Source organism: Balaenoptera acutorostrata, chromosome 10 (genome assembly GCF_949987535.1).
Source record: "Balaenoptera acutorostrata chromosome 10, mBalAcu1.1, whole genome shotgun sequence".
NCBI lineage: Eukaryota > Metazoa > Chordata > Mammalia > Artiodactyla > Balaenopteridae > Balaenoptera > Balaenoptera acutorostrata.
Window position 1 is genome coordinate 1,652,533 of NC_080073.1, and position 11,374 is coordinate 1,663,906.

At 62.8% G+C, this 11,374-nt stretch overlaps 1 protein-coding gene across 1 annotated transcript; it reads right to left on the bottom strand.

The window, feature by feature from the left end:
* Positions 1-7,583: 7,583 nt before the first annotated feature.
* DNAJB8 (DnaJ heat shock protein family (Hsp40) member B8) lies at positions 7,584-8,327 on the bottom strand. Its single transcript, XM_007179205.2, has one exon. The coding sequence runs from the start codon at positions 8,325-8,327 to the stop codon at positions 7,584-7,586; it is 744 nt and encodes a 247-aa protein (XP_007179267.2).
* Between the last annotated feature and the right edge of the window lie 3,047 nt (positions 8,328-11,374).

Here is an 11,374-nt window from a genome sequence, read left to right on the forward strand (position 1 = left end):
ATCAGCTGCTTCTGAGTGATGTGAACTAGAGTGCGGCCAGCGGGCCTGTGGCTCTGTTCCCGTTGTCACCTCCTTGTGGTCAAATGGTCCCTGGTCTGAGGCAGCATCGTGCAGGACACGAGGGTCCAGCTACCGTGCTGGACCCTTGTCATCCTCTCGCCACACGGCTGTCACGTGGTCTTTGCACAGTCTACACCGATGTCACCCTCCTGCTTCACACCCTTCTGTGTCACCACTGCTCTTGAGATCCAGGTGACAGCACCCATGCCAGACCCCACGCTCCTTGAGCTCTGGTCCACGCCACACTGCCCCTCCCAGGCCCCGCCCCCGCCCCGTGCTCACACGCCCCTGCTGCTGCAGGCACATTGCACACGCAAGCCCCTCAGCCTGATGCACCACCCCTCCTCGCCTGCCTGCTCTGGGGCAGCCTCCTCGCACCTTCCCATCTGGGGCAGTCCGCCTAGATGCTCTCCCCGCGTCTGGCCTGGCCCCTGTGGCGCCCCTCTGAGCTGCAGTCTTCGTTTCCGTGGTGACTGGTAAAGCCTCTCTCCCCCTAGACTGTATTCCCATTGCAGGCGGGAATGGTCTCTGCTCGTCACGGTGTTGACAACGCCCACCGTTCTTGCTGCCGCCCAGCGGGCACGCAAACCCTTCCTGCGTAAGTAAACGAAGTATGACGCGTCTCTGGAGATGGCAGTGGCAACAGGGTGACAGTGGACGTGGTGGTGGTGGCAGTTGAGGGCGATGCCGTTGGCGATGATGGACCACCTTCCTCCGCACGTGCTGGGCCACTGGACACCTGAGCGGTTCCACTCGAGGGTGGAGCACCGTCAGGGCTGATCCGTTCCGACGGCAGCAAGCCGAAGAGTCCACCCCTCGATTCGGAGCTGCCCGGGTTCCTGGCCTTCCCCACAGGTGTTGGGATTTCTTTTTCCTTTGATCCAGCTGTACCCGTTCAGTAGTGTCCCTCCCGGGTTTAACTCGCATTAGCTGGGATTGACTTCTGTCCCTTGTGACCAGAGAACCCTAACTGGTCCGGAAGGGGGTGAGGGGGTGAGCTGAGACGGGGCCCACGCCGCCCCACTCTCCTTGCCAGTTCCTCCTCCTCTCTGGCTTCTGAGTGTCCTTGGAACGTCCTCCATCTCTGCTGACACCTGGCTGATCTCGTCCATTCTCAGGCCTTTAAATGCCATTGCATGTGCTGATTCATCTTGATTTCTCACCGCTGGTCCTGACCTTTCTCCTAAACTAGAGCTCACGGCTGACTGTCGTGCGTGTCACACTCAACAGGCCCCAGCTGAGTTCTTGATTTCCTCCCGCTCCGTTGTCCCATCTCAGAGAGCGGACAGAGACCTCGGAGATGACCCAGGCCTGTCCACAGCTCCTTCCCACTTCCTTCAGCAGAGGCTGCTGCCTCAGGGCCTGGGCACTTGCTAAGTTCCCTGCAGGGGCCACTCGCCCCAGACCTTCCTCACCTCCTCCCGGGAGAGGGGGCTTGTGAGGGCTGAGCCCAGGGCAGGGCAGAGAGCGCGGAGGGGAAGAATCCACAGGATGCAGAGTCTGAGAGGGAGGAGTTCTGGGTGATTCCCCGCACCCTGGGTGGGCAACAGGCTGGCCAGAGGGAACCACCCCTGAGAAGGGGCCCGGGATGGGGGTCAGACCTGGGGAGGAAGAGGCCAAGTCCACGTTCAGCACGAGGAGTGACCAGCATCCGTGGGCCGTCCAGGATGCAGCCCAGCAGATTCCTGAGCTGCAGCCCAGGGCAGAAGTAAGATGGGGAGCCCGTGCCAGGCTATAGTCCTAGGTCTGGGCAGCACCCACCCTCCTGAACCAGCCGGGCCTGCTGGGAGGAGACCCAGCAGCAAAATTCGTGGCTGAACTAACGCGAACAGAGACGGTGCCGCTGACCGGGCGCACAGAGACTCGCAGACGCACTCAGGGTGGGTGTCCTGCAAGCCAGCCTCTCCCAGCCGGCCGCGGGCAGGCAATCGACAAGCCTAATTAATAATTAACTTTTTAATTAAATATCAATTTAAAACAAGTATGGGAACCAGTCTCTGGCAATTAACACCCTTGCTCTGCTTTCCTAAAAGGACTCAGTCGAAGGCCCAGGCTCCGGGACCTCTTGGGTGGGGAGGGCAACCCGGGACCCAGCAGAGTGGGGAAGGGGCCCGGCCCGGCCCGCTCTACCCCGTCCTGGAGCCGCAGGGATAGATTTCTCCACCCAGCGGTCACCGCCCGCGCCCTGCCCTCAAGGAGCTGGCATCTCGAATGCCGGGCAGAAGATGCTCAGGAACCTGCGAGCGGCGAGAAGCTCGCGGCGGGGTCCCAAAGGAAGGAGAAACGGGGCCACAGGAAGACGGCTCCGCTTGGCCTTGACGGTGAAGAGTTGGAAGGACGCGCTGGCGTGGGAGCTGCGCGGCCAGAGGTGTGGTGGTGGGGATGCCCGTGCAGGTATGTCGCGGGTTTGGGATGGCTCAGGGTGGACCAAGCGTCTGTAGAAGGAGATGGCTTGTACCTACCCTTGCTGCCATCCCAGAACCCCAGGACCCCAGGGGTTTCCTGACCGGCTGCTTGGGTGACCGCAGGCATAACCACGGTGCCTGGGGACCCAAGTGGCTGGCGGTGCCAGGTTCCTGCTTTGGGGGCTGTGACAGCGCAGTGTGGTTGGCAGGCAGGGCGGTCCCGGCCCAGCGCTGCCCGGCTCCCATGCCTCCCAGGCCGCACGGAGCACCCCGGGTCCTCGCAAGGTGCCTGGGGGCCGCCGGAGGCATCCAGCACCCAGTGGGTGGGCAGGTCTGAAGTCCTGAGACAGGGGAGGGCAGTGGGGCCCATGCAGGTGGCTGAGGACGGGGGCTCCCTCCCCCATCAGGCAGGGACAAGTTCCCAGGGAAGGGGCAGCACCTGGGAAGGCGCAGAGACCAAGGGTGGGACGTGCAGGGCCTCGGCCGTGATGGGGCGCCGGGGGACCTTGCATTTAAGGCAGGCCCACCCTCAGCGAGGACGGCTGGGGCATCGGGGCAGGCAGCAGAGCCCAGGCGTCTGGTCCCTGCGCCTTCCAAGGCCTGGAACCCAGGGGAGGTGGGTCAGTATTTGTTGACTAAGCTACAGTGGGAGCTCTTTGCAAGTTCCCATGCTTCAAAAGGGAAGGGCCGTTGGGAGGCGCGGGTGCTGTGCGATGGGCAAAGCGCGCAGTAAGTGCTCAGCACCCGCTCCGGCCTCCAGAGGAGGCCATTGTTGACTTGGCAAGTTTCGATGATGTGATTGTCCTAAAGGCCAGACCAACGGCGCTGGCAGCTGCTTGGTGGAAACAGCTGGTTCCCAACTCTGTGCTGAGCTTGGGACCCTGCCTGGCCAGGGAGGGACCCTGGGGTCTGCGGCCCTTTTGTGGCAAAGGGGGCGGACTGGGGAGGTCTGACTATGCCCCGGGCCCTGCCTTGGGGGAGCGCTGCAGTGGAGGCCACAGCGGGGCTCTGGAAGGGGCAAGGGGGGCAAGGCGCCCCTGTCGCCCGTTGTCGCCCACACCAGCCTTGCCCCCCCACCCCGTGCTCAGCATCAGTTCCGCAGCTGCCCCCTGGTACCTCCCCATCTCTCCTCACCTCGGCACCCTCGAACTGTCTGCCTCGTGGCTCTGTGCCTCTTGCACTCTTGGGTCTCTGGGTCTCTCCTTGCCCCCCATCTTCCTGCCCATCCCCGCCCCGCCCACCGCAGTCCCCTCCAGCCCACTCCAGTGCCCTTATCTGGGTCCAGCCCCTGCACTATTGCTGGGAGCCCATCCCCATGACAACGGGGCAGATGGCGGCTGCGATTAGCCGCTCTCCCTCCCGCCACAGCTCAATCCGTCTTTGAAATTAAATCAGCTGCGATAACATCGACTGGCCAGGGGAGGGGCGGGCAGGCAGGAGGCTGCCTGGGCCCCACCCACCCCACCCCAGGCCCGGGCGCAGGGGGAGAGGAGGAGTAGGGCAGACGGGCTTCCAGTGCGGCTGCGTGACCTTGTCCAAGTCTGTAAGCCTCCGAGCCTCAGTTTCCCCATCTGTAAAATGGGGGCAAATAGCCATCCCTGTTTTGGGGGTCGGTGCGAGTCTCTGGGGAGAGTGTGCAGGAGAAGCCCTGGAGAGGGCTCAGTAGGGCTGAGAACGTTGCCTGGCCCCATCCATGGAGAAGCCGGAGCCCTGGTGGAAACCCCTGGCCAGGCCTCTGGCTTGCAGGCAGCCACTCAGACCACGCACGGTTGGAGGCTACAGACCTGCTCTGTGAGCCACGGCACACCCCTCCCCAGAGCTTTGCTGCCCTCGTTCATAAAAGGCTCCAGTGTCACTGAATCCTCGTGCCCGAGGGACGGGCTGGGATGCCATCGTGTCCACCTGGCGATGGAGAGACCACAGGATTTGGGTCCTTTCAGACAGTCAGGGGCCCTGGAGGGATGTGGGGACCCAGGAGTGGTGGGGGGAAGAGGTAGTGAGGGGTCTGCCTGAGGATTTGGTGGCAGGAGTGGGTGGGCCTGGGCGGAGAGGGGTGTTTCAGGAACCGGTCAGTCTGTGCAAAAGTCCCACTTTGGGAAGGAGGAGTGGGGGAGGGGCGCCACAGCACAGTGAGGCGAGGGTGGGGAGATGGGCAGAGACCCAAGGGAGGCAGGAAGAGAGGGGACTGAGGGAGGAAGATCTGGGAGGAGGGTTCCAGGCAGCGGCCCGGCCAGTGCAAAGGTCCTGAGGCAGAAGTGTGCCCAGTGTGTATGCAGGACGGGGAGGAGGCCCGTGGGGCTGGGGCAGAGTGAGTGTCAGGGAAGCTGGGGAGGTTTTGGGGGCCTCATGGGCCACTGGGAGGAGTTGGCTTTCCCTTTGAGTGTCTCACAAAACTCTCAGGTTTTCACAAGATCCTTGTGGCTGCTGGGGTGAGAACAGGATGAAGGAGGGGAAGGGGGGAGGCTGGTGCACTGTCCAGGTGAGCGATGACCGGCCGAGGAGCCGGTGGCAGCAGTGGAGGTGGGGACCTACATTCGGAAGGTGGGGCCTCGCCCCTCACGAGCAGGGTCCGTTCTGGGGCTGGGCCGGTGGCACGGGGCCTCAATGCAGCCCCATCCTTAGGGCCCTCCTGCTCGGGAAGTGGGCCTGAGCTGGACTCGAGCAGCCAGTCCCAAGCCAGGGCGTTCGTTCCGGATTGTCAGGGCTCTGGGCGGCGCCCTGGCTTCCTCACTGCCACAGCCCCAGCGCCCGCACACAGCCAGGCCCAGAAGGGGCTCCGTGAAGTTCTTTGGCCAGAATGTCCAAAGAACATTGGACATTGGAGGCCTTGCTGAGGCCTCCCCAAGGTGCTGACCCGGGGCGGGGCCTCCAAGGATGAACTTAACAGGCCAAAAGGAGATGGGAAGGGTGGCCCGGGCAGGGGAAACAGCATGCCTAGGAAACAGCCGCTAAAAGTCTGGTACGGGCCGTGCCGGTGGGGTGGGTGAGGTGTGGGTCTGGAAGGACGGCAGGGGCCTCGGATGCCAGCTAGGAAGCAGGACTTCATCTGGGGTGTGTGCCCATAGCTGCACCTCAACTGTCTGGGCTTCAGTTTCTTCATCTGTCAAATGGGGCTAAGGGTTGAGACAAGGATGCAGAGAGGGACATGTCACCCGCTTAGCCGGGCCCGGCAGCTGCCATGCTCGGTCGACACGGGAGACTGGAGCAGGGGAATGCCTCGATCGGCCCATGCCTCGGGGGGAAGACACCGCCTTCAGGTGCGAAGCTCGGAGAAGGGGCAGGGGCCGAAGGTGAGCCCGGTCCTGGGGTCCTTGGGGTGTCCATGAACACCCACGCCTTGCAAGCACCCAGATCTCTGCTGCACACCAGCCCCGGGACCGTGCGACCGCCCGGGCTGCTGGACCATAATTGGATTTGCCCAGCAGCTGTCGGGGCTAAGCAGGCCCACTTGACGCAGCCGTGCTTGGCCAGTAATTGGTGAAATTAGCAGGTCGGCAGGGGCAGAGGTCAGGTGGTTAATGCTGTAGTGGGGGCTTTGATGAAGTTAGTCCCACCGCAGGACTGGGAGCTGGGGCTCCACCTTCTGTACGCCACGGGGCTCTCCTGCCCCCCTCGTAACACGGTTAGGGGACCTCCAGCTGCTGGCCTGTCCCAGGGGCTCCGGGAGGCCGGACCCAGGGGACCTGAGCCTGGAGGTGCGGCAGGTCGTCTGCTGTGTCCTCCTGGCCAGGGCACCTGCAGCACCCACATGGCCTTGCAAACCCCTAGAGGTCTTAGGGAGATGCCCCTTGGCTTCCTGTGGAGGCTTCCGTTGGAGAACAGCACCCAGGCCCACCTCTAGGCTTTCGGCCCCCACCACGGCTGCTCCTCACCCAGCTCTGCATCTGGAAATGGGGATGACCGCCTCCCCGGGTCTGTCTGTGACTGGGCCACACCCTCCCCGCGAGGTTCACGGCCTCCCAGTGTCTCCTGCCATCGTGAGCTCCCAGGCTTTGTCCTCTGAGCATGCCCCCAGGTTCCTGCTATTCCCTGGAACAGTGTGCTTCCACCCTCTTTCACGTCACATCATTTATTAGACACCTACTGCATGCCAGGCACTGGGCTCGGAGCTGAGATGCATAGGTGCACAAAGTCAGAGCATGTGCCAGCCCAGGTGGCATTCCCTGCACCTTTCCTGGCCAGGCCCACACTCCTTTCTTCCTGGGAACCAGGGACGCCGTGACTAATCAGCCTGGAACCCCGAAACCTGGAATCGCCTCCTTTTCTGCCTCCACTCCAGCCCCCAAGGAACAGGGACTTGCCAGCATGCCGATGCTTCACACACATACACGCACACACACACACAACACACACACACGCACACCACACTCAAGAGCATTCTTTCCTCCAACAAATCGGTGCCCTGCCCCTCAGTGCCAGGCACTGCTCTAGACTCGGGGGACACTGCGAAGAACGAGGCGGGCACAGGCCCTGCTCCCGGGACCTATAGTTAGGGCTGAGGAGGCACACGGCTCTCAGGTAGTCACACAGACAAGGCGGAAGGGCCGGGAGACACAGGGATGGGCCGTGAGAAAGCAGAGCTGGTGGTTCTGGGAAGGCCTCCTTCGGAAGGGAGACGTGAGGCCTTCACCGGGGAGCACGGCCGTGCAAAGGCCCAGAGGCCACAAGGCATTTAGTGCCGGGGAGGACCGGAGGGGAGGCCGGTGTGGCCGGGCTCAGGGGGTGAGGGTCCGGGAGGGTGGGCAGTGGCCAGGCCCCTGGCGCCTGGTGGTGAGGACGAAGCCTGAGGTCTATGCTCAGAGCCGCGGGAGCCCCTGAAGGCCTAAAGCCAGGCGTGGCGGTAGGCGGAGCACCCTCGCTGGCTGGTGGGCGTGGAGCCGCGGGCTGGGCGGGCCAGGCGCTGGTCAGGACTCTCACGACCCGAGGACGCAGGCGCAGACGCGGGCGCAGGCGCAGGCGCAGGCGCAGGGAGCTCCTAACCGCAGAGCCTGACGGGCGTCCTCGCGAAATCATCCTGCGCCAGGCGCTGGGTACGTCTCCGGGCTTCGCGGGTGCGCCCAGGCTGCCCGCCCCTCACCAAGCGGGCAGCTGTCTCCGTGAACTCACTGGGCACGTTTATTAAGCGCCGCCCGGGCGGTGGGCACAGGCAGTGGGCGGCGCGTACTTGCTGTCCACGCGTTTGAGCTGTTCCTTGCCATTGATGGTCACCGACTTGGGCCGCCCGTCCTCCTCTACCTCCACGCGCTCCTGCCCGTTCTCCACGATGCGCCTGGTGGTGATCTTGTGTCCGTTCACCATCTTGGTGGACGACATAACCGACTTGAAGCCCAAGCTGCCTGAGCCAGAGCCGGCGAAGGATGCGGACGAGAAGGTGGCACGGCTGGCGCTGCCCCCGCCGCGGCCCAGGGTGTCGAAGGCTGAGAAAGCCTCCACGAAGGCCGGGAACTCGCCGAAGCCGGCCGAGAGGGCGCCGCGCAGCCCGTGGCCCCGGCCCGCGTGCTCGCTGCCGAACGGGGTGTCCCAGAAGTCGAAGGAGAAGGGGTCCAGGCCTCCGAAGAACTCGCGGAAGATGTCATTGGGGTTGCGGAAGGTGTAGCCGCTGTCGAAGGGGCTGCTGTAGGGGGTGCTGGCCCCGCCGGCCCGCCAGCCGTCGCAGCCTGCGCGGTCGTACACCATGCGCTTCTTGGAGTCGGACAGGACCTCGTAGGCCTCGGACACCTGCTTGAACTTCTTCTCGGCCTCCTCCTGGTTGTCAGGGTTCTTGTCGGGGTGCCAGCGCAAGGCCAGCTTGCGGTAGGCCTTCTTGATGTCCTCCGGGGAGGCGCTAGCCTGTACCCCCAGCACTTCGTAGTAGTGAGCCATGCCGAGGGCCGGGGCGGTGAGGAGACGCGGGCCTGGGGCCCGGGTGGCCGGTGGGCGCGGGCGCGGGTGGCAGCGGCGGCCTGGGTCCCTTGGCGGGGGCCTGGCTGGACTCTGCTGGCTCCGGGGCGGGTTACCCTTTCATAGTACCAGCACCTCCGCTAGAGGGGCAGGGGGAGGGGAGGGGAGGGCACTGCCGCTGGGGCCCGGCCACCAGGCCCCGCAGAGGCAGAGCTGGCTGGCCCTTTGTGACATCAGCCCTGGGCGGGGCAGATCCCAGCTCTGGACGCCGGGCCTGCACAGGAGGCCGAGCCTTGGCGGCCGTTGGGGCTGCCAGCTGAGCCCCGGGGGCAGAGGCAGGACCAGCCACAGGAGCCGGGCGAGGTGGGCCACGGGCCAGGGGTCAGGGAGGGGAGTGAGGGCTCCTGGGGTGTGTCCACTTAGCCCAACGGCTGGGTGGTTGGCGTGGAGTGAGGGGACCGGGCGGGATGGGGTCGGGGCCGCAGTTCATTCTGCTTGCGCCCCGTGATCCCGTCAGATCCTCTGAGATGAGCCCCACAGAGGCAGGGGTGTTCCTCAGTGTCTGGGACAGTGCTTGGCAATCAGTACACGTTTGTTGAATGAATGAGGCTCAGAGACATGTGGCATCAGACTCGAGGTCACACAGCAAGTCAGTGAGAGAGAGGGAGATGCAAACCCAGGGTTGTCTGAGGCCAAGGTGGGCAGCACATTGGAAGAGGCATTCCACTCAAGCCTGGTGAGAAAAATAGGCGGCGTTGGTAATGAGTATAGTGGTGGCCCCCAGAAGACAGACCCAAATCATAGAACTTGTGAATGTGCTCTTATTAGGAAAAATTGTCTCTACTGATACAATTAAAGTAGGGCTCTCAAGATGAGATTGCCCTGAATTATCTGGGTGGGTCCTAGATCCAATGACAAGTAGTCCTTAGAAGAGACAGACGCACTGGGGGCGGGGGCATGAAGAGGGAGGCAGAGACCGGGGGGAAGCAGCGCAGGGAACGCAGAAGCCGCCCCCCCCACCCGACACTGGGGGAGCAGGGCCTCCCCCGGGGCCTCCGGAGGGAGTGTGGCCCTGATGGCACCTTGACTGGGGGCTCCCGGCCTCCAGAACTGTGCAGGGATGGATTTCTGTTGTTTCAAGTGGCCCAGTTTGTGGCAGTTTGCTGTGGCAGCCCTAGAAAACTAGTAATGTGTGTGAGGTAACCAGCTGTACCCAGGTGTTCCTGTGTCTTTAATTCTTGTTCTGTTGTTGGAGCATATTTAGAAACAGCAATTAACAAGCCTGATTAACACCTGTTCCTCCTTTCACCTCATCCCCCCCAGGTGAGATGGAAAACACGCTGCCCGGTGAGGCACTTAGCTGTTTGGCCCACCGAGTCTTAACTGAGATAACTTTCCTCTCCCTTCTCCCCCTCCTCCCTCCCTTCCTCTTCCTCCTTTTTCTAGTCTTCATCCGTTTCTGTTATTCTCCCTCTTTTTCTTTTCCGTCAATACTCATGGCTGCTGGGCTCCAGGCACCTAGCAGGGGACAGCGTGTTCTAACCAACCCCAAATGCTGGGAGGTACGAAAGCAGACTCTGGAGACGCTTTGCCCTAGATGACAAATGCTGTCACCCACACACCCCTGGCCAAAAGCACGAATTGCCCTCCGTCCCCAATCCATCCACCCACGCGTGCTGACACACCTCACACATCGCTTGGTAGAGGAAACGAATGGCAGAGTAACTCCACTGGGCGCGGCTGCAGGTGGAAATAGTTATGTGTGTTTGTAACTATGTTTCTCTCGCTATAGCTAGAACCTGTTCTCGCCAGGCTGGTCCACTGGTGCTGAGGAAAGATGACCACACACGCAGTTCTCCGCGGGAGTGGTGCTCTGGTTGACTGTGGCGACCGAGGGGAGAGTGACAAGGTGGGGCGTACGTGGTGACTGGTGAGGCGTCGGTACGGCAGCAGGGGTGATGGGGGCAACGGGGGCGTGTGGAGCCGTGGTGACGGCAGGATGGTACCTGCGGTGGTGCTGGTGGAGGTGGTGGAGACCCTGGTGGTGAGGACGTTGGTGGGGACAGTAGCCATGCTTGCGGCGGAGACAGCCACTCGTGGAGGTGGTGGTTATGACCACAAAGGAGGCGACGTAACTGAGGGACCGGAGAGCGTAGAGGTGCTGTCGACAGAGATGGCGGAGGTGACGGGAGGGGATGGAAACGGCTGCTAGGGGAGCTCTTGTTGTGCTTGGCAGTGGTGGTGGTGGTCGGGACCACTGCCGCAGCTCAGAGGCTTAGGACCGACACTTAGTTCTCGCCCACTTTACTTGTCAGCACCGCTGGGGCGGCTCCAGGGCTCCAAGGCGCGTCTTCCCCTCCTGGATCCCAGGCTTCGGGAGCAGCTCTCGTGGCGGAGAGGCTGCCTGTAAGAGCTGGTAGACGCGTGGGATGCCTGTTAGAACTTCTCTTGGGATGTAACGAATGTCGCTCTGCCTTACATCACGTGGTCAAGGCCAGTGTCAGTGGAATGGGGATGGCATGGCACTCCTTCAAGAAGGTTCTGCACCTCCCGGGCAACACCCAGAGAGGCACAGTCCTCTTAGAGGGAAGAGAGAATGGGCAGCCACGGTACGCTGCGGGTGAGTACGGGGTGGTGGCAGCGGTGGCCCTGGTGGGAGCAGGGGTGGCGTTGCTCCTGGTGGGAGTGGTGATGGTGGTGACGGTTAGCGGTGGGGGGACGGTTGGGGTGCTGGTGTTGGTGGGAATGACGCCGTGCCAGAGCAAGAGTGCTGAGGGTGGTGGTGACAGCACCGCAGACGTGGCGTTCTCGATTGTCTGTTGCTAACTCAGAATCACCACCGCCCTCTGCTGTGGTCTCCTCCACACCCTGGAGAACCCCTTACCCCTGTGGCTCTGGCTTATTGTCTGCAGAGACATGAGATACGGAAAGTGGAAAAGAAAGAGGCAGTTGCAGGCAGATGACAACCCAGAGGTTTGCGGCACCTTCTAGGTGACCCTCTGAGAACCCCTGCTTCAGGGCTGCAGGCT